General features: G+C 42.4%; 1 protein-coding gene across 4 annotated transcripts in view; it reads left to right on the top strand.

Moving 5' to 3' along the window:
- The window catches only part of ankrd13b (ankyrin repeat domain 13B), a 391,612-nt gene that overhangs the window by 290,801 nt on the left and 76,670 nt on the right, over positions 1–24,141 (top strand). For all 4 annotated transcript variants that reach the window (XM_087977332.1, XM_087977333.1, XM_087977334.1 and 1 more), the window contains exons 3-5: positions 5,423–5,547; positions 6,526–6,571; positions 16,043–16,186. In XM_087977332.1, the coding sequence (XP_087833458.1) occupies positions 5,423–5,547; positions 6,526–6,571; positions 16,043–16,186 (315 nt within the window). The remainder of the gene's footprint in view (positions 1–5,422; positions 5,548–6,525; positions 6,572–16,042; positions 16,187–24,141) is intronic.

Consider the following 24,141-nt stretch of genomic DNA (forward strand, 5'->3'; position numbering starts at 1 on the left):
TGACTGGACCTATTCCTACCCTAGTCATTCTTTTATTCCTAACATACCTATAGAAAGCCTTAGGGTTTTCCCTAATCCTACCGACTAAGGACCTTTCATGTCCCCTCCTTGCTGCTCTTAGCTCTCTCTTCAGGTCCTTCCTGGCTACCCTATAACTCTCAATCGCCCCAATTGAACCTTCACGTCTCATCTTGAGATAGGCCGCCCTCTTCCATTTAACAAGGGATTCCAATTCCTTATTAAACCACGGCTCCCTCGCACGACCCTTTCCTCCCTGCCTGACAGGTACATAATTATCAAGGACACTCTCTTGGGGGGGGTTTAAACTAACTCTGCAGGGGCATGGGAACCCAGATTGTAGCTTCAGGGTGCAGGGCCTGGAGATTACTTACAGTGTGGAAACAGGCCCTTCACCTAATACTATGGGCAATTTAGCATGGCCAATTCACCTAACCTTCACATCTTTGGATTGTGGGAGGAAACCAGAGCAAACCCACGCAGACACGGGGAGAATATGCAAACTCCACACAGAGAGTCACCTGAGGCGGGAATTGAACCCGGGCCTCTGGCGTTGTGAGTCAGCAGTGCTAACCACTGTGCCACCGTGCTGCCCATTTATAATAGGAGAACAGTCAAAATCCCAATCACACCTGTTTGATCCAAAAAGTATTTGCAGTCCATTGTCCAACGATGTAGCAAAATATTCTGGTAATGCCTTCTGTTCAGTGTATACAATAATTGTCAACAAGGCTGAAAGAATTGCTTTTCTGTAGCACTGTGAAAGACATCTAACACTTGCCTGATGGAGCTTTGAAGTAAGGCTGTAAGTAAGAATACAAATTGTAATCCTGAGCTAACATTACGTAGCCACTCAATTATAGAAGTCGATGACAGCAAATCAGGGCTATAGTGTTGTAGTCCTACTGCAGGTTGCACTGGGATCATGATATCATTCCTTTCCAACCAACATCTACTGAAAGGAAATTATTTGGAACAAAACTTAGGAGGAATAAAAAATGCCGGTACTCTCAGTACTCAATACATATCCACAAATAGAATTCCCATCCAGTTATTAACACAAGGTTTAATTAAAGCTGATATAGCTGCAGAGATAAATGGCAGTAATTCATTTTAGTATGTCTGATGTTATTTTTTCATTCCTTCACAGAAAGAGGGATGCTGGCTGGGCCAGCATTTATTGTCTGTCCCATGTTGCTCTTGAGAAGGTAATGGTGAGCTGCTTTCTTGTTCCACTGTGGTCCCTCTGCTGTAGGTAGACCCACAATGCTGTTAGAGAAGGAGTTCCAGGATTTTGACTCAGAGACGCTGATAATATATTTCCAAGTCAGGATGGCAAGTGGCTTGGAGGGGAACTTACAAGTAGTGGTGTTGCCATGTATCAGCTGTCCTTGGCCTTCTAGATGGTAGTGTTTGTGAATGTGAAGAATGCTATCTAAGGAGTTTTGGTGAATATCTGCAGTGTATCCTGCACATTTTACACATTGCTGCTGTTGAGCATCAGTGATGGAGAGAGAGAATTTTTGTGGATGTGGTGACACTTAAAAGCAGGCTGCCTTCTCCCAACTGGTGTTAAGCTTATTGGAGCTCACTCATCCAGGGAAATGGAAACCATTCCATCATACTCCTGACTTGTGCCATGTAGATGTTTTGAGGTGTCAGGAGGTGAGTAAATCACTGCAGGATTTCTGACCTCAAACTGCTTTTATAGCCATAAGCTTCACACCTACCTGGTCAATTCTCTTTCGCAGCTTGTATAACTAAACTAGATCTCCTCTTATCCTTCTCAACTCATAGAGTCATAGAGATGTACAGCATGGAAACAGACCCTTCAGTCCAGCCCGTCCATGCCGACCAGATATCCCAACCCAATCTAATTCCACCTGCCAGCACCCGGCCCATATCCCTCCAAACCCTTCCTATTCATATACACATCCAAATGCCTCTTAAATGTTGTAATTGTACCAGCCTCCACCACTTCCTCTGGCAGCTCATTCCATACACGTACCACTCTCTGTGTGAAAAAGTTGCCCCTTAGGTCTCTTTTATATCTTTCCCCTCTCACCATAAACCTATGCCCTCTAGTTCTGGACACCCTGACTCCAGGGAAAAGACTTTGTCTATTTACCCTTTCCATGCCCCTCATAATTTTATAAACCTCTATAAGGTCACTCCTCAGCCTCCGACGCTCCAGGGAAAACAGCCCCAGCCTGTTCGGCCTACTCTGAACTCCCTCCAAATCAGCATAAAGGGATGAAGTTCCATTGTAACAGGATAGTATGTTATTCATTGCATCAGAGGTTTTCGATTGGAAGTTTCAGGGTCACGTATTGCTGAATACTTAAATCTGGCTCTGGAATATGGGATAGCCAATCCTAGTTATGCTTATCCCAGAAGAAAAAAGAATAGTAAAACCCACAAAAGACACAAAACAAAATAAACAACTGTGGATGCTGAAGATCTGAAACAAAAAGAGAAATTGCTGAAGAAACTCAGCAGGCCAGGCAGCATCTGTGAAGAGAAAGCAGAGTTAAATCATTCTAAAGAAAGGGTACCGGACACAAAACATTACCTTGGCGTTCTCTCCAGACATGTTGCCAGACCTAAAAGGTAAAAACAATGACTGCAGATGCTGGAAACCAGATTCTGGATCAGTGGTGCTGGAAGAGCACAGCAATTCAGGCAGCATCCGAGGACAGGCAAAATCGACGTTTCGGGCAAAAGCCCTTCATCAGGAATAAAGGCAGAGAGCCTGAAGTGTGGAGAGATAAGCTAGAGGAGGGTGGGGGTGGGGATAGAGTAGCATAGAGTACAATAGGTCAGTGGGGAAGGAGATGAAGGTGATAGGTCAGGGAGGAGAGGGTGGAGTGGATAGGTGGAAAAGGAGCTGGGCAGGTCGGACAAGTCCGGACAAGTCAGGGGATCGAGTTGCTGGAGGTCAGAAGCTAGGATGAGGTGGGGGAAGGGGAAATGAGGAAACTGTTGAAATCCACATTGATGCCTTGGACCATCTCTGACACCTCCCTCCCCTTCCTGGACCTCTCCCTCTCCATCAGTGACGACCGACTTGACACTGACATTTTCTACAAACCCACCGACTCCCACAGCTACCTGGATTACACCTCTTCCCACCCTACCTCTTGCAAAAATGCCATCCCGTATTCCCAATTCCTCCGCCTCCGCCGTATCTTCTCCCAGGAGGAGCGGTTCCACCATAGAACACACCAGATGGCCTCCTTCTTTAGAGACCGCAATTTCCCTTCCCACGTGGTTAAAGATGCCCTCCAACGCATCTCATCCACATCCCGCACCTCCGCCCTCAGACCCAACCCCTCCAACCGCAACAAGGACAGAACACCCCTGGTGCTCACCTTCCACCCTACCAACCTTCGCATAAACCAAATCATCCTCCGACATTTCCGCCACCTCCAAACAGACCCCACCACCAGGGATATATTTCCCTCCCCACCCTTCTCCGCCTTCCGCAAAGACCGTTCCCTCCGTGACTACCTGGTCAGGTCCACGCCCCCCTACGACCCACCCTCCCATCCTGGCACTTTCCCCTGCCACCGCAGGAACTGTAAAACCTGTGCCCACACCTCCTCCCTCACCTCCATCCAAGGCCCTAAAGGAGCCTTCCACATCCATCAGAGTTTTACCTGCACATCCACGAATATCATCTATTGTATCCGTTGCTCCCGATGCGGTCTCCTCTACATTGGGGAGACTGGGCGCCTCCTAGCAGAGCGCTTTAGGGAACATCTCCGAGACACCCGCACCAATCAACCAAATTGCCCCGTGGCCCAACATTTCAACTCCCCCTCCCACTCTGCCGAGGATATGGAGGTGCTGGGCCTCCTCCACCGCCGCTCCCTCACCACCAGACGCCTGGAGGAAGAACGCCTCATCTTCCGCCTCGGAACACTTCAACCCCAGGGCATCAATGTGGATTTCAACAGTTTCCTCATTTCCCCTTCCCCCACCTCATCCTAGCTTCTAACCTCCAGCAACTCGATCCCCTGACTTGTCCGACCTGCCCAGCTCCTTTTCCACCTATCCACTCCACCTCTCCTCCCTGACCTATCACCTTCATCTCTTTCCCCACTGATCTATTGTACTCTATGCTACTCTCTCCCCCACCCTCCTCTAGCTTATCTCTCCACGCTTCAGGCTCTCTGCCTTTATTCCTGATGAAGGGCTTTTGCCCGAAACGTCGATTTTGCCTGTCCTCGGATGCTGCCTGAATTGCTGTGCTCTTCCAGCACCACTGATCCAGAATGTTGCCAGACCTGCTGTGTTTCTCCAGCAATTTCTGTTTTTGTTGTGAAGGACACATACTAGACTGACTTGACGTGTATCCTTCAACATGGAGCTCCAGTACTATCAGTATATTCACCTCCAACTGTTACTGATTTTTTTTTTAACCAGTTTACTGGTAATATTTCTTAGTTGCTGACTTGGAAAGGCCTTTCTAAAAAAACATACGCTCTTGCCCTGGCTGCAGAGTTAGTGATGATGGCAATGCAATCATGGTAAAGTCACTGATTTAGTAATCAAGATGTTCAGGCAAACATTCTGGAGACATGAGTTTGAAAGCCACCTCAGCAGCTGTTGAAATTTAAACTCAATTAATATCTCTGGTACTTGCCTCAAGAATGGTAGCCACAAAGCCATTGTCTATTATTGTAAAAACCTGTCACTGGTGTTTGTAAAGGAAGGAAATTTGCTTGCTTCCCTGTTCTGGCCTGGATGTGAATCCAGGCCCACAGCAGTGTGGATGATAGTTAACTGGTGTCTGAAATGGCTGAGGAGTTATGACTGGGTAATTAATGCTGGTCCCACCTCATCCTGTGAAAGAATAAACAAATAACAGAATAAAATGTAAGAGACTCTGACTCATCCTCTTCAGACTCAGCTTTCTGAAAATAGGCTCATACATTGTTGAACCCCTACAGTGTGGAAGCAGGCCATTCAGCCCATCGGGTCCACACCAACCCTCCAAAGAACATCCCACCCAGATCCACCCCCTACCCTATCCTAGTAACACAGCATTTCCAATCTCTAATCCACCTAGCCTGCACATCTGAAACAACAAGGCAATTTAGTACATCAAATCCACCCTAACCTGCATATCTTTGCACTATGGGAGGAAACCAGTGGAAAGCCATGCAGACACAGGGAGAACGTGCAAATTCCATACAGACAGTTGCCAGAGGCTGGAATTGAACCCAAGTCCTTGGCATCATGAGGGAGCAGTGCTAACCACTGATAACCCTGGTAAATATATTTGTCATGAAAACAGTTATCAAACTTTGGATGAAAATCTTCTTAAAGTAGATTGGAAATAAATCACTTGCTTTCACTTGGCAGTATCCTGATGTTGATCTCTCCATACACTCCACAGCTCTCCAAGAGGCGATAAGTACAGGGAACCTGGAGCTGGTGCAACTTGTCCTTCGATATCGCGATTACCAAAGATCTATTAAACGACTGTCAGGGATCCCTTGTCTATTAGAGAAACTCCGTCAGGTAAGCCAGCAGCATTCTCACTGCCTTTCTGTCGTCAGTTTAATTTGTTACAGAGATTACTCAAGCTGAATTTTGCAAGAAGGAGATGTTAGACAATTATAATAAAGCAAAGAACTGAGGATCTGAAACAAAACAGAAATTACTGGAGAAACTCAGCAGGTCTGGCAGCATCATTGGAGAGAAAGTTTTGCGTCCAGTGACCCTTCCTCATAATTCTAGTTTAATTTTGATATCCATCTTCCCTGGACGACTTGTGATAGAGTTTGTGGAAGTTGTTGTGCTTTAAGATGTCTGGTCATGCCAAAAAATGCTCAGATTTGGAGATCCTAGGCACCATCATTGACTAGTTCTCAACAAAATCAAGAACCTGGTTACTCTGAGTTATTTGGTTTTAGATCCCTCCAGACTTCCCTACACAAACTCCCACTGGCAATGGTTTGCAAGCAGGGCTATTCCAAATTCATCTCGATTTTAGAGAAGGTTATTGTTGTGAGGGAGACAGTTGAGAGGAAGAAAATAATGTGGACGTTTCTTCTATACATCACAAATTCACATATTTGCAAAAGAAATGTTTGAATTCTGATGCAACAAAATAAGATGACAAATGTCAATAGCACCAAACGAGAGAACTCTGAAGTCAACAGAGAAAGGGCTCAGGTTATGTTACACAAAAAAGCTTATTTTCAAAGTTGACAGCACTGATAAGCTTGATGTGATTGAAAAGTAGAAGCTTTCTGTAAAACCATATTTATATTAACATGAGCTAGCAAGGAAGTCCAGAGCTAAAATAAAACATTCGCCCATTAAGTCTCCTGGGTCCATGAATATAATTCCATCACAGACCCCTGCATTTTCACCATCTGCTCATCCATTTTTGTAAGAGTGAGTAATCCCTTTTCTCTCCTTCCCTTGAAAAATAAATCCAGTATTTCTGTTCTTAATCCTATCATTTTCAATCGGTTTCTTTATTTCCAACAGGCACAGGACTTTTATGTCGAAATGAAATGGGAGTTTACAAGCTGGGGTAAGTTCAATCCAATCTAACCTGCCAACAGTTTAGGAAATTTTGCAAAAGTATCCTTTTCATCATATTTGAGATCTTAGAAACCTTAAAAACACGAGGGCAATATTTTTTGGTTTCGCCTTAGAGAAAGGATGCATTTTAACATTTATATCCTAATTGTGAGGAATTAAGGAGGAAGATTTGATTTAAATAGGAGGCGGTGAAGAAGTATGCTGGTTAATATACAGTATAAGTACTCTGTTTTATGGTTAACCAGAATGGTACAGTAAGTCCAAACCTAACAAAGGGCAGGGCTGATGTCAAAGGAGACAATTAGAATGTTCCCCTGTGTAATGGACCTGAAAGAATGACTTGTATTTATATAGCACCTCTCTTGACCTCAAGGAGGAGGAAGTGAGGACTGCAGATGCTGGAGATCAGAGTCGAGAGCGTGGTGCTAGAAAAGCACAGTAGGTCAGGCAGCATCCGAGGAGCAGGAGAATCGACATTTTGGGCATAAGCCCCACATCCTGATGAAGGGATTATGCCCGAAATGTCGATTCTCCTGCTCCTCGGATGCTGCCTGACCTGCAGTGCTTTTCCAGCACCATACTCTCGACTCTCTTGACCTCAAGCCAACCCACAGCACTTCACAGATGATGCAATATTTTTGAACGATGTTCCTTGTTGTAATGTAAAGCAAACACATGCAAACAGCAATGAGATAATGACCGGATCCATCTGTTCTTGTGATGTTGATTGAGGGATAAATATTGACTCAGATGGCAGGGATTAAAAATCCAGTTATTCAAAATGCCACCTATCAGTGGAGTCATGGAGATTTGTGGGCTCCTACTTTGCTGAAATGTGCAGCGGGCAGCCAAAGCTCCCCTCTGCCAACGTGTACACAAGAAAATATCCCCTTAGATCGGTTTGTCCTGAATGAAAGACTTTCTGTCATCTCTGCTACATTCTAAGAATCCTCTCTGACATCAACCTTGGCTTTTGTCTGTGGTTATAATGTGATCACTGAGACTGCAGTGCTGTGTTAGTTTGTCTCCAAAGCTCTGCTCTCTGTCAGGCCTGACACATGGAGCAAAAGATTCAAGAAAATCGCAAAACATATTTTACGCCTTTATGGCAAACAATGAACAAAAAGGATGTTACTTGAGGGAACAAATGAATAGGTCAACTTATAAATCAGGAGAAGAAATGCTGTATTTTTAATTCATTGATGAGGTGAGGAATTTCTTCCTCTGACGATTAATTGACATTTTGAATGATGTTTTGGGAAACAAATGGAAGAAGAAATAATGCTCAGGAGGCAATGAAAGATTATCTTGTGAGGGTGGGGGAATCACTATTTTTTCCTAGTTTAATGAGTTCCCTGTTCTATATTCACCCCGTGACATTGTTTTTCTTCTGACTTTGTGGAGTTGGCATCAGTTGACAATAGTAATGAAATCAAATTGAACTCTTTGACAAGAGAGTCAAATCTTCTTCAAAGTTACAGCCGTCAACCTTCATCTACTGACAGAGTTCTTATCCTTAAGGTTAATTAGTTTGCATCAAAGTCTTACCTTTCCTGTATGCCAGTGGACTTTCATTGCTATGCCATTCATATGCTTTACTGTCTTCTATCTTTATGTCACAAATGATGAAACAATTTTAGACTTGTTTCAGATAGTTTTAGTCTGATCTAGTTTGAATAGCAGAGCGTGTCCCATTCAGCTACTGAATACCACTAAAAATACTGGGCTATCGTAATGGAATATTCATGTACTAATGGGTAAATTGTTTATTTTAAATAGAATAACTCACTGAAAGGGAGGTTTGTTTGGTTGCAATCCCTCACCTACATTGCTTTACAAATATAGTTTTGCTTTACTTTACTTAACAAATATAGTTTGCTTTACAAATATAGTTTTGAAAGTTTGTATTGAATCTTCTTCAGTTTCCATTTAGATAGTGCATTCCAGGTCATAATAATTCACAGGAACATAGGAATTGGAGCAGAAATGGATCTTTTGACCCATTGAGCCATTCAGTTATCCAGCCAGATCATGGTTGATCTTCTATCTCAATAACAGTTCCCTGCACTATCTCCATATCTCCTGTTTTAAATACTTAGAAATCTGACACTCTCTATCTTGGATATACTCGATGACTGAGCTTTTACAGACCGCTGGAATAGACAGTTCCAAAGATTTACCACTTTCTTCTAAATCTTAGAGAATATAGGTCCAATCTCCTCAATCTCCTCAATCCCAGGAATCAGTTTCACAAATCTTTCTTGTAATCCCTCTATGATGAGTGTGTGTTCTTCCATAAGTAAGGATATAAAGCATACACAATACTCCAGATGCAGTATCAGCAAATCTATATATAATTACAACAAGACTATTTTACTCCTGTACTCCAATCCTCTTGCAATAAAAGCCTGTGGCCCCTGGTTACCAGTCTTCCAGCCAGCAGAGTCAGCCACATCCTACCTTGCCATCCCATAAGATCATGCTTCATCTTCTACTTCAACCTGAGCTCCATATGCCCAATTCCCTCAGTATCTATGAATATATTGCTCATAACAACTGAGCTTTCATAGAATCCCTACAATGTGGATACAATTGGCTATTTAGCCAATCGAATTATCTAGCACCAGACCCACCTCATCCCTGTAATCCTGCATTTCCCATTGCTAATTCACCCAACCTACACATCCCGGGCCTCTATGGGCAATTTAGCATGGCCAATCCATCTAACCAGCACATCTTGGGGCTGTGGGCGGAAACCGGAGCACCCATAGGAAATCCACGCAGACACTTGGAGAATGTGCAAACTCCACACAGACAGTCACCCAAGGCTGGAATTGAACCTGGCTAACCAGTTAGGCCACCCTAACTTTCAGACTCCAAATATTCACAGCCTGCTTAGTGAAGAAATTTCCTGTCTCAGTCACCTTATTGTGAGGTGAAGCAACTTGATTCTAGACTCTCAAACCAAGAAAGCATCTACCCTGACAAATCCTCGAAAGAAATGGACATGTCTCAATGAGGTTGTCTCTCATTCTTCTGAAAACCAGAGATTATAGGACTATTCTATTTACTCTCTCCTCATGGGACAACCCTTTCATTCCTATTTCTGTAAACGCATCATCATCATTTAGATTATCTCTACTAAGTGTCTCCTTCCTCTTCACAGTTCTAAGGAGAACAACTCGAGTTACTAGCTGCGCATACGAAAATCCCATATTCCCTCACCATTTTAACAAATCTTCTTTGCACCAATCAGGTTCAGTCATTTATACTTGGTCCTACCCTCTGTATTCTCATAAGGAGATATATGTTGATCTGAAGTGTGAGACGAGGAGAAGGCTGTGTACTTCAGCTGCATTTAAATTCCTAGCAATGTGGGCAACCACAACACAAGAGTATTGCAACCACCACTGGAGGTACTGAGAATCACCAAAATCCACAAAGTTCCCAGTTGCTTGAATGTTGTCACAAATCAGAAGATTTGCAGTGTAAATTAGAGCATTCTACACCTCCAGATATTAAATCAAAACAGTCCACCCTATAAGAAAGGAAGAACCTGCATTTGTATAGTGTCATACAAGACCTTCAATCATCCAAAAGTAGACATCATCCAAAAAAGTAATCATGGTAAGGTTTTATTTTTGTTTGTAGTGTTAGTTGAGGGATACGTTTTGCCCGGGAAACCAGGGAGAGACTCTTTGACATAGATTCATGAGATCTCGTACATCTGCCTGAGCAGGACAGGGGCATTTCACCATGACGTTTTACCCTTAGTATCTAGATTGGAGTCCTCACCTCATCTGAACAGGTGGAAATATTCTTTTATTAAAAAGAAATCAAGTTCTGTTTTTGTTTAAATATTTCTACTCACACCAGCCCACAGGATTCTATTGCATTAAGATAAATGGTGATATAGTGACTAGACAGCAGAGGACAGAAAGTTCTGGTCAGAATTCCTGAATCAAAGTAATTGAGCTTGAGTCTACACTGACCCTATTATCCAGCTCCATAAATATCAGTACCCCTCAGCTGGATGACATTTTTAAAATAAAGTTTTCTCAGAAAGGCATTCTTGTTTCAGTAGAATTTACTTAGCTATAGAAAACTGATTGTGATTGGACAGGAAACTCAAACATTGGTAAATTACACTGTAGATTAGAACAACAGTTTCCTATTAGCCCCCACTAGCTTTGTAATAATGTAACTTGAAATAGTATGACTGTCCAACAAGCCCTGGAGTTGAACCATCTGCCACTTCAATTCAGCCAAAATTGAGATGAAAGAGTAGCGGGATTAAGATATCTCCTGAGGTTGCTGGTTGGTGTGTGGAGAGTTCACTTTGTTACACAGTGCTGCAGGCTTGCACCTTTGCTGAGAGAGTTCTGTCATAACACCAAGGCCACTTCCAGGAAGTGACACATTCCGAAGCACTGAGTTTGAGAACGCACCTGTGACACACGTTCCCCTTGGTGTTGTCGAGATTTCAAGCTGGCAAAAACTCTAGTGACAGCTCACTTTGAATAATTGTTTACATGCTGACCTTGAAATCTGAAAATGCATTCGAGATGTGACAGAAATCAATCCAATTAACTGTACCAAATGAACCATTCCTCAGTTAAAAAGCGAATTTTATTATGGTCGTGTTCGCAGACTCCTGACATCAGCATCAGCCAGGGATTAGCACCTCCCTCTGGGCCAGATGCAAAGTACAACTTTGATATTGATTTAAGAGAGTGGCTCTTACTGATCAAGCACAAAGGAGACAAGATAATCAATTTCAGCCTTTTCCACTCAGGCCTTCTCACTACATCTCCCTGTCCACTCCAAAACTTATTTTCCTCTAAATACTGACCCAGAAAAGCCCTCCTCCCACCCCCACAAGCCACACAGTGCTGCGCTTTCAAGCTTCCAGCTGCAAAGCTTTTGACCCTCCGTGCTTTCACCACAATCACTGATTTGTTGAGCTACTTGCTGTCCTCTGCCTAAAGCCCTTAGCGTGAATGAAGTGTCTCCCACTTGCCACCCCATGATATTACACTAATCTTCGCTCCCACTAGGCACTGCAAACTTGGGAGACTACCTGCCAGACAGACAGGTTAGCTCTGCAGCATCAGATCTGACTGAACCAGCTCCAGTCTAGCCTGTAGCATTTGCTCTCATGACATGAGGCTACATTCATCAATACAAAATCTGCAATATAACTGGCTCATGGGAGTTGATATTGTCACTACAGCTTCAAGCAGAATATTGATGATTGGATAATTGCCCTGATAGCCAAACTTTGATCTGACCTTCATGTTCAGAGAGCAATTCCAGGAACAAAGTGAAGGCCAAATGATTTTTTAGGTTAGATTGAGATAAGATTTCTATTCCGGATAAGCGATCAGTATGTATTCAGATATGTGCGGATAGAAGGATAGTTGCCCATGTCATGGATTTAAGATACACAATGGACACTTTTTTCTGATTCAATCATGGGCTTGTCGACTTCCAAGATGCAGTCTTGCCTCATGACTGACTTTGCTTGGAACTTTTGCTTTCCATGTGGCATTGGGATTCACGGGTGCAGTTTGTAAGCTGCAATGGACATTGTGTATGGAGGCCGATTGTTGAGAAGACCCGGTCAGCAACCTAGCTTCCAATGTCATTTCTGTGCTCACGACAATCTCACCCATCACCCTCTTGCTGCCCACACACCTCCCATGTCTCATAGCTCTCATGCCTCCTCCATCCCCCTCCACTCTGCTGCCCCATGCCTCTCCAGATCCTCCATGTATCCTCCTGAGAAACCCGCCAAGTACACAGCCAAACAACAACAATATTTTAATCCAAATGTTAAAAAGTTGAACCCGTAGCAATCTGATGTAAATATCATTCAGACATCTTTCAATGATGCTGCAAAAGAAACAAATCTGTATTACTAAAGAAGTAAAGTTTAATCCCTTTTGTGTCTATTTTGTGCAAACAGCCATGGAGTTAGAAGCCACATCAAAGGTAGATTACGTCATTATACCCTTTTAAAACTATTAATCTTTCTCCTGAGCAGCCTTGTTGATAGAATACCAGCTGAACTCAGGACATTATTAACTTTTGAAACTCAGACAAGCATTTATATTGACCACAACGTTCAAAAGTACTACCTTGCAGCTCCAAGACTGTGAAAGTGAAAGGATAGATAGTTTTACTTCTAATTCAAAGCAGAATGTCTACCAGCCAATGGAGGGGGACAAGCGGCTGGTTTTATTTTAACTTTCAACAGTCGGGGGCGTTTGTTTTCAAATCAGAACTAGGTGAAAGTGAGGACTGCAGATGCTGGAGATCAGAGTCTAGATTAGAGTGGTGCTGGAAAAGCACAGCAGGTCAGGCAGCATCCGAGGAGCAGGAAAATCGACATTTCGGGCAAAAGCCCTTCAATGGGAATGATGAAGGGCTTTTGCCCAAAACGTTGATTTTCCTGTTTCAAATCAGAGCTGTCAGTGATGTCACAGCCAAACATAACAAGAACATTTCTCAGCCTATTTTCTAAAGTTTGAATGCGTTATGGCACTTTCTCTACAGTCAAATGTACTGTAATGCCATTAAGAAATGCAGGTTAATGTAACGTCAAATTCATCTTTGCAGATTAGAGCTCTATCTTTAACCACTACATTAAAAAAACATATCCATATTACAATACAGCATGTAATAGTGACATTGGAGGTCAAGAGTATGGTGCTGGAAAAGCACAGCAGGACAGGCAGCATCCAAGGAGCAGGAGAATCAACATTTCGGGCAAAAGCCCTTCATCAGGAATCACCATCAGGAAAAAGCACCGGCACCACACTCTCGATTCTAATCTCCAGCATCTGCAGTCCTCACTTTCGCCTGACATTGGAGGAGTCAAGACATTTTACATTTAGCTGCTAGAGTGCTCCTGACTCTTCAGCAGGCTTCTCGAATTGGTCATACATTCTGTAAAGAGGGGCGATTTTCGAACCTCTTTACAACCTGCTCACCCCAGGAAAAATCACAATGTTTGACCGTTTATCATACAACTGAAGGCTTTTGGCTGTTTCAGGAGCCCAGTGGGAAAACCCTTCGTCAAATTACTGACCAAGGATCTGTACTGGAATAGACATTTCCCTCACCTTTATCCTCGAAACCCTAGCCAGCAATGCTGATAGCAAGTCACAGATACTCTGTGATCATATACAGATACAATGTATTAACTGCCCTTTTCCCCTCCATGTACAATTTAAATACTGTACTGTAACAACACAGTCACTGAGATAATGGTGAATAAAGAGCACTTACTTTTAGAGCTGAACATCAGAGATCTGGGTAATGAATGCCTGTGATACTCAAGAGTTATTTAACCTGCTGTCACATTTTTTTTACACACCACTACTCCCCATCAAACTATGTGGAATTTAAACTGACAGATCAGTGTGGCAAGGGCTCTAGGGATAACATCTGTGTGAGGGGAACATCTTAACAGTTACGCTTCCCTGCCCAAAAGTTTAATAAGCGGATGCTAATAATGTCTTAAATAACAGGAGGCAGCACACACCACGGATCAAGGCTCAGCACATTGAGATGTGTGAATTCTAGATGGTGTTTGAAACTTCTTCCGAGCTGACAGTGTGAAGATGAATGAATTTGCAGGATTGCAGCAGTGGTTTGAGTGATAGGATGCGATTGCTTCAGTGACTTCAGGCTGCAAAGTGAGAGAATTTCAGAACTGGATTGCTCACTGGAGCTGTGATGAGAACTGGAAATGTGATAAGAGCCTTAAGCAACTTTATTCATCTGACTGATTCCATGAATAAAAAGTAGAGAGTGAATTGAGATAGCACCCAAATCTCTGGATGCATAGATGGAGCTATGTCACTATTGACACATTTAAAGTCAGTTCATGAGTCTCATATATCTGAAGTTTAAAATCATTTCTTATTGTACTAGGTTAGCAAGGAATATCTAATAATCACAATGAAGGCAGAGAGAAGCTAAAAAAGATTAATTGACTTAGTAAAATTAATTATAGACTTACCTTATCATCAGTGAAACATTTAGGTGGGACAACATTGACACAGCATGCTGCCACTAAAATCTCACCTGGTCCCTAAGCACCTACAGATAGAGTAAAATCCAATATTCACTCGAGTTCATCCAGCACCAGCTAGTGTTAAAATGTTTAGATTTGTTTTGAATGACTGAGCAGTGGAAGGACTGACTGGATATCTGTACTGGGGGTGAAGAGTTCCTGGCAATTTTGAGTCTTTAGTTTCAATCAAGTTTGACTCATATCTCTGAGACAGCTCAGTGGAATGAGGCCTTAAGAGGAGTGGGGCAGCCTCCAGCATTTCAAGGGGAGGCAATAGGCTAGTGCCTATTATCGCTGTTAATCCAGAGAGCGAGCTAATGTTCTGGGGACCCGGATTTGAAACTGCCATGGCAGATGGTGGAATTTAAATTCATTAAAAATCCTGGAATTAAGATTCTAATGATGACCATTGTAAATTGTTGGAAAACTCCATCTGCTTCACTAATATTTCACACGAAGGGCAACTGCTATCCTTACCTGATCTGGCCTAGATGTGACTCCAGACTCACAGCAATGTAGTTGACTCTTGACTGCCCTCTGGGTAATGAGGGATGAGCAATACATGTTGGCCTAGCCAGCGATGCCTCATCTGTGAATGATTTTTTAAAAATTTGTTTGGTGTGTGTATATAGGGAGAGTGTTGTGGGTGGACTAGGGATTGCCCTTGCCCCTGACTTCACAAATATATTCTGGCTCAATGCCATCCTTGTTTATCTGCTCAAACATATCACTTCAGTTCTGCTGCTGGTGGAAGTGGTCAGAGTGTGCAGATCCTTAGCTCCAACCAATTCCACCCGTAATTGACAATCGGGGTCCTATTTACACCATCAAACTCTGATTACCCCCAAATTGCCTCAGGCCAGTGAGAATTTTGGACATCCCTTTCAAAATGGAGCTGACCAGACATTGAATGTTAGTGAGGTGGTAAAAGTCCCAAAAAGCTCAGCAAAAAGTGCTATTCCCCTGCTCCTGCCTACAAACTCTAGGCCAGTAATATATTATCCATCAGGTTGATCTGGAATCAAACTTTGCCAGTTGCAAATTGGCACTTTTCTGAAGTGCAACAAGCTTCATTTATTTACAATTTATCAAAAATGTTTTAATGTAATTTGCAATTTTAATATTAAGAATATTAAGGAGAAAAAAAATTCAATTGGCCTATCAGATTATATCAGGCTTAAGGTAACTGATGTGATTTATTGTGCTGGTGATCATGTGAATAATATTATTGAGTTCAATTCTCTATTCATTACAACACGTAAAGCTGTCTATCATTGACATCTTAATTGGCTATTCAAATGGCGATATGTTTGCAAAAAAGAATTGCATTTATAGGTCCAAATACTGATAATTCTTTCACCCGTTTGACTGCCACAGTTCCCCTAGTCTCCAAGATCTGCCCTAGCGACACCTACAGGGTTTGGAAAAGTGGGCAGAATCTCCGGGTTGACACGACACTGCTCGGCTTTGATCACATGACCTGGCAGCGAGGGAACCGCAGCTTCGTCTTCAGAGGGCAAGGTCAGTTTAAATAAAAAAGGACTTCCATGTTACAATGATGGCTGAAAATGTCTGACTCATTAAATGTGTCCAATTTCAAAGTCTTACAAATTCACATTCAGAGTAAACACAGCGGCCCTTCAACCTGTTGTGCTTCTGTAAGCCATTAACATGGGTTCTCTGTACCAGCCTGGTATCTTAACCTGCTTCTGGGAAACATCTTGTTATTGAGAATTAAAAAGGGCAACGTAACTGAAAATTCAATTGTTGAAGATCTTTCAGTGAGACATTAAACTAAAACTCAATTTGTTCATTCATCGTGATCCTGTGACACCATCGAAAGACCAGCAAAGGAGTTCTCCGCCGCATTGGTCACTTCAGTTCTTCAAACCCCTCGCCCCCACCTAATCAAAAATTCAGAAGAATTTAATTGGCTGAGAAAGGCTTTGGGATGAGTTGAGGTTGCAAAAGGTGCTTTATAATTGCAATTAAGATTACAGCATGTGATGTTGGCAGTTGCATATTAATATGGATTGGCTTACTAATAGAAGAGAGAGTTGGGATTGGGGCGGGGGGTGCATTTTCAGTTTGGCAACTTGTAACTAGTGGAGTGCCACAAGGATCAGTGCTAGGACCACAATTTTATTTGTAATATATTCATTAATCACTTAAATGACAGAAGTGAATTTACTATAGCCAGGTTTGCAGAAGACACAAAAATAGGGGGGAGTTAAGTAGTGAGGAGGACGCAGAGTCTATAGTGGGATATAGCTAGTTTAAGTAGTGGGAAAAGACTAGGCAGGTGGAATATAATGTGGGATTATGTACATTGGCAGGAAGAATAGAGGAGCTAAATATTATTTAAATGAAGAAAACTGCAGAAAGCTACAGAACAGAGGGGTTTGGGAGTCCTTGTCCATGAATCACATAAAGCAAGTATTTATGTTCAGCAGGTCATGGGAAGTCAAATGGTCTTTATTTCAAAGGGAATGGAGTATGAAAATAGTGAGGTCTTGCTTAAGTCAGACTATTCCTGGAACACCTCAAACTCTTTTGGTTCGCCTTATCCAAGGAAACGCATTGCTTTAGGCTCAGTCCAGAGAAGATTCTACAATTCAAGGACTTTCTTGTGAGGAGATGGTGAATAAGTTGGGCTTGGACTTTAGAAGAATGAGAGGTAACCTTATGGGATACTCAAACTACTTGGAGACTTGGAAAGCTAGATGCAGAAATATTGTTTCCACTTATGGGAGACTCTAGGGCTAGAGGGCATAATCTCAGAGTAAAAGGTCACCTATTTATGAGGAGCAATTTCTTCTGTCAGTGGATAATGATTCTGTGGAACAGAGGGCTTATGAAGCTGGGTCATTAAGTATATTTAAGCCTGAGATATACAGATTTCTCATCAGTTAAGGGATCAAGTGTTATGGGATAAAGCAGGAAGGTGGAGTTGAGGGCGATCAGATCAGCCATAATCTCATTGAATGGCAGAGCAGACACAATAGGCCAAAAGGCCTACTTCTGCTTCTATGTTTCATGGTCCTTATGGATTAAGTCTTTCTTTTTCTTTCCAAGCAAATTCTAATATAAACAAGCCGATCAAATTGAGGTAAAGATGTTTCAAAACGTCGTTCTCTTGCTTTGAAAAGTCTCCTTTCTGAACAGTTTTAACCAGCAGCCACCCTTTTTTTGGCTAGTCAAAGTTAATACTGTTCTTTCTTTGAAAATAGTTATTTTTTGACCTGAAGACTGTTTTTCACCCTTTCCATTAGTAGCGCTCCATGAATCGCTGTTTCATTGTCACTCTCACATCCTGAAGCTCTGCAGGAGTATACAATCGGTAATTGCAAGTCAGTCAAATAAGAACAATGGGAACAAGCCAGCGAGCAGGTTCCTTTATTGTCTGATAGGACAACTATTGGCAACGTAATGTACTGCTGCTATATGTCTCACAGTCAATTCATAATATCATTGAAGAACATAGAGTCATAGAGTCATAGAGATGAACAGCATGGAAACAGACCCTTCAGTCCAACCTGTCCATGTCGACCAGATATCCCAACCCAATCTAGTCCCACCTGCAGCACCCAGCCCATATCCCTCCAAACCCTTCCTATTCATATACCCATCCAAATGCCTCTTAAATGTTGCAATTGTACCAGCCTCCAACACTTCCTCTGGCAGCTCATTCCATACACGTACCACCCTCTGTGTAAAAGAATTGCCCCTTAGGTCTCTTTTATATCTTTCCCCTCTCATCCTAAACCTATGCCCTCTAGTTCTGGACTCCCCGGCCCCACAATCATCAAATTGACCCAAGAAATGCCTCTGCATTAACTGAAAAGGGAAGAGGGCAATACAATATGAGGCTTTCATTAATAATCAGGAGAGGTCACTCATTAGAATTCATTGAATTTGCTCAGAAAAGTTGTAGCTTTCTTTTTGCTAGGTGTTTTGGATGATGTTAAGAATAAATGTCACAAAATCAAGTGGCCCAGTGCTACAAATGTACTGAAGCAGTGCACCATCTAATGGGAGAGCCAGCTATCATTGTTATTTAACTCTCACCCCCTCCACATCAAGTTGCTGAATTGGCCAGAGCTCTTGGCAAAGTTTCTCTGCAATGAATGACTCACTTCCTGAATCACAAGGAGTCAGTCAGGGGTATGATGGATTGCTCTCCACTTGCCTTGATGAGCGCAATTCCAACAACACTCAAGAAGGTAGAAACCATCCAAGACCAAGCAGCCTGTTTCATTGGCAACACCTTAAACACTTATTCCCTCCAGCGTCAGCCTCTACAGAATTCACTGTAGTGATTCCCCAAGCTGACCTCCCAATCTTTGATACATAGAGGGACAAAGCCAGCATGTATATGGGAATGCCGGCACCACAAATTCTCCTCCAAACCTCACACCAGCCTGACTTGGAAATGTATCCCTATTCCGACCCTACTCACCATACCAACATGCTGGACCTTGCTCCCAGAAACAAATTACATGCACCCTACTCCAAACAGAGCACAACAGCCCACAGCCCCAATGTGGGCACTGCAGCTCCACCCATTGTGAGCACAGCAACCCTTCCTCAATCAGAGCACAACAGTCTCTCCCCCCAATCAGAACACAATGGCCCTCTCCCCCAAGTCTGGGCACAGCTTTTGGGCCTTGGTGTACCCGTCTTGTCCAGGGTCCTGACTGAGGGCACTCTGAGGGCACTAATGTCTAACCTGAAATTTAACCAGGCAGACTCAACATCCCTGTGAGCTGACCTTTTTATGAACACAATGCGCGAGGTTCACTGTTACAGAATGAGCAAATACCCCATATCATGTTATCAATCTCTGTGGGATTCTTCTGTTTGAAATCTTTTGTTTTGCAGAATAAAGAATGAGGAAAGGTTTGGGTTCTGAGTCCTTTTGTTGTATCAGTACCCAGCCAGAATATTGCCTTGGCCGACAACCAAAGCAAACACCTCTCTGTTAACCACTATCTGTGGTGAGCAATACTGAAGGCACTGAGCAATGTTAACCACACCAATACATAAACTATTTAAGACTCACCACTCCTTGCTGTAATATTTAAAATAATTGTTTGCTTAGCATAAGGTTTTTCAAACACGTCTGTCTCTAAGAATGGTTTACACACCTTGCATCTTAGCCAAAACACATATAGGCACAGACTGTCAAGAAGGCAGCTACAGATCATCACTAAAGGAACCACACTTTCTTCAACAATATGATGACAGCAGGGGTAGTATCTGTATTCCAGAGGGCTTGTACTGTCCTAATTAAGTTTGTAACTGAACTTACAATCCTAGGTGACATGGCCATATTTATAGACTCATGCTTAGCACCACCTAACAGAAAAGGAAGCACTTTTTGCACAGTATGTAGAATAATGTACAGAACAGTGGAGGACCATTTCACTCTCTCACTGTTAGATACCTGTTGTTGGCTCTTAGACTGTGTAGAAGGGAAACCAACCAAAGAATAAAGTGTTTAAAGAGGCAACTGAGATGGCATCCATTTGCAACAATGTTCCCCCCCCCTTTATCAGTGCAACCATCATCCTCACTGCGGCAGTAATTAAGGAAGGTGGACCCATCACTTGAACTCTCAATTGGAGTTTCTTCCAATTCATTCTGGTTCAGTGGCCACTGCCTAATATTTTATTGAATTTGAAACAATGGCACAGAGACTAGTATCCCATCACCAAGTCACCCTTTATTTACATGTGCACGGTACTTGGGCTGTAACCAGCCAGCTCAAAGCCAGTCCCTAGTCTGAGGAGACCATCTGAGCCTCCTGTTTTTATCTGTCAGCCAGGGTTCCCTGATTAGCCCAGGTTAACAGCCCCAATCAAGGATTACGTAGTCAATGAGATCCATCTGGCCCTGCTTATAATCAGTACAGAACTGTAGCCCAGAATGGGTTAGTGTGCTTAGGGCAGAAAATTGGAATTTTATTTTTAAAATTCAGTTTTAATAGTGATACAATGGCACAGACGCAATCTATTTGGTTTCTTGGTAAGTTGTTGTCATTCTATGTCAGGTACAATAATAAGCCTGAAACGGAGTTGTCATTGTATTATGTGCTGTCAAGGAACTAGTCAACCTAAAGGGGAATGTACAGAACAGCTGCTTCATCTCCTAGCTGGCACAGTTTGAAAATTCCAGAGCCAGGTAGATTATCTCTTTAATTTACCCTCAAAAGATTATTTTTCTGCAGTTGTAGTTTATAATGATCATGAAAAACATAGGATTTTAGTAAACAAAAGCATGGACTAAGACAATTAATATTACTTGAGCTTATTCTTACATCTGCTGCTATTATCATGGCTCAGTACAAAATAAAGCAAGAGAAATGTTCAAATGTAGAAATAATTTCTCCCTCTGTTCCTGAAAGTCCTGATTAGCCTCGATCCAGTGACACCACTCAGACCTCAATCCTAAGTGAGTAGGGCATTTTAAAAATTGTCTTTTAACTACTGAGAGTGTCAGGGAAGAGAGAAACGTCACCGCTAAGCCCATTGTTACTGGCCTTGGCATATTGTCTTATGTGTGTACTTTAACCAGCAATCACAGTTTGATTATAAGCATGTAGGAACTGTTTCTGATTAACTACCTTCTTTCCTGTGGACCACCATTGTGTGGGTGAGAAAGTGTGTATGAATGTGTGTGAGTCTGTGTGTGTGTGTCTGTCTGTGTCTGTAGGAGAGAGTGTGTGCCTGTGTGTCTGTGAGAGTGTGTATGTCTGCCTGTGTGTCTGTGAGAGAGAGAGACTGTGTGTGTGTCTGTGTGTATGTGAGAGAGAGTGTGTGTGAGTGTATGAGAGAGTGTGTCTGTCTCTGTGTGTGTCTGTTTCTGAGAGAGTGTGTGAGTGTTTCTGTGTTTGTCTCTGTGTGTCTGAGAGAATGTGTGAGACAGTGTCTGTGTCCGTGTCCGTGTCCGTGTCCGTCATGTGTGTGTGAGAGAGTGTGTGTGTGTGTGTGTGAGAGAGTGTGTAAGTGTGCGTGTGTCTGTGTCTGTATCTATGTGTGTGAGAGGTGTGTGTGTCTGTATGTGTGTGTGCGCGCATGTGTGTGTGTGTCTGTCCGTGTGTGTGTCAGAGTGTGTGAGAGAGTGTATCTGTCTGTGTGTGTCTGTGTGTCTGTGTGGTGTCTGTGTGTGTATGTATGCATGTCAGAGAGTATGTGTGTGTGTCTGTGTGTGAGTGTGTGTCTGTCTGTGTGTATATGTGAGTGTGTGTGTCTGTCTCTGTGTGTTGGTCTGTGTGTCAGTCTGTCTGTCTGTGTCTCTGTGTGTGTCTGTGTGGGTGTGTGAGTTTGTGAGTGTGTGGGTGTGTGAATGTGTGAGTGTGTGGGTGTGTGTATAAAAAGAAAGAAAGACAGACAACAGTGAGGTCATTCATCACTATCGCATGCAATCACGTCCAACTCGCACCATTCCACCATTGTAATTGAAAGCACCAATATCAAGCAGATTATACACACTGCTTTAAGACCACAGACCAAACAGACTCCCTGCAGGTTAGATGGATTAGCCATGCTAAAATTGTCTATAAGGATGTGTGGGCTAAATGGATTAGCCATGGAAAACGTGGGGTTATAGGAATAGGGTAGGGGGTCTGAGGTTGGGTGGGATGATTTTTGGAGGGTCAGTGCAGACATGACAGGCCAAGTGGCCTCCCTCCATACTGTAGATATTCTTTGATACTATTACAGTACTCTCTGTCCCCCTTGTTGTTAAATTTGGGTCATAATCTTTTATCAATTTAGTTTCCCAGAAAATAGCAAAGACAAGAATTGCAGTCCTATCATCTTTTGTGTTCAGCTTTGTGTCTGGTCATGTATGAAGTATTTCTGAGATACACATCATCTGGATGAATCTTCACCCTTCTGTTTGATTTGCCAAATAGCCTGTACAATTCAATTTTATCATCTTTGAATCAATTGGAGATTAACTAATGCAGTATGAAGCCTAGAGCTGCAGTTTCCAGGTACTAAACTTGGGTGAATCAGCTTTATTATTAAAACCCTTGATTATTGAGTAATTAATTAAATAGACAATGCATTGATAGAACAATCATTGATTAAAACAGAATGCTTTTAACTTTTTGTCACTTCAATTGAAATGTGGGCTCGCAGTAATTGAATTTATTCACCCATGCTGCGATGTGTTTTGTTTATTGGGTGTTTGATTATATGTATGTGTGGATAAACGAATGGGCTTTGTTAGGCTGATGTATGGTGTTGTAAGTAATCCAGATCATTAAAGTGTTAGTAGTCAAAGATTCAAGTCATCAGGAAATTTGAAGGCAAGACCAGACCACCACTAGGCCGCCAGTAATTGAACTTTTAATTCACTCTTTACATCCTTTTTGCAGAACAGATTGAATGACAGAGCCCAGCAATATGTTAAGGTCAAAGCTTAAGTTCGAAACATGGTTTCACAGTCTTCACCTCATGATTGCAGCATACAGAGACTAAAATGCTGATATTATAAATTAGCTTCCTTGTGCAGTGTGCCTGCTGGATGACTTTTGTTTCCAATTAGGATTGCATTGGCAAAGTACTGAGCCCTTGTAGAAAATGCAAACAGCGGGCACCTGCCTAAAGTTGAATTTAAAAGAAATAAAAGGTGACTGAAAGGCAGCATCACACCAAGAACTATGTGCGAAACAAAAAAAAGACAACAAAGTACAATAGAAAGAAAATAATAACAGTGGGTTTTGAACTGAGGGTCAAAGCTACACTACAGTGCCCTCAGCAATAGAAAAATCAATTGGCTTCTTACAGAGCAGAAGGGAATGTAGATGCATCCTTCACTAACTTGCCAACCCATTAAATGTTTATTGCTGCAATTAATTGCCAAGCACTAAGACAATTGACCGTTGCTCCATCAGATATAATGGCATTATATGGGCAAGGATGAGATTATTATGCACAGTGGCATGTTACAATCTGGTGTGCTAATTAAACTGCCAGGAATGTAGTCACAGATCTTGTGCCCATTTCCCAGGTGCTGCAGAGAGATGTGCAATTACGCAGCATCTTTCAAGACCAATACACCCATAGTCCTTTAAAGCCAATTAAATATTTTTGACACATGGTCATGTTGTAAATATGGGTAAGGTGTGGGCTGATATACACACAGCAAGGTTTCAGAAACAGTACTCTTGGCCAGGGCACTAGGTATTCCTTACTGTTTGGTGAATAGTGCCAGGCAATCTTTAATGTGCCTGAGCCAAATAGGGTTGTTGATTTAATGTTGAATTCAGAATTACAGCGCTCTTATCATGCAGATTTCAGCCTAGATTTTGTTCTCCGTCTGTAATGGGACATTACATTTTAGAGGACACCATGACTATGTTTCATTAAAACATAAACTATCCTGAGGGAGCTTGAAAGGGTGCACGTTGTCAGGATGTTTTCTCTTATGATAGGATATATAGATTGGGGGTCACTTTTAACAAA

This window comes from Chiloscyllium plagiosum, unplaced genomic scaffold (assembly GCF_037043375.1).
Source record: "Chiloscyllium plagiosum isolate Xiang-an unplaced genomic scaffold, Cpla_swu_hap1 HiC_scaffold_31, whole genome shotgun sequence".
NCBI lineage: Eukaryota > Metazoa > Chordata > Chondrichthyes > Orectolobiformes > Hemiscylliidae > Chiloscyllium > Chiloscyllium plagiosum.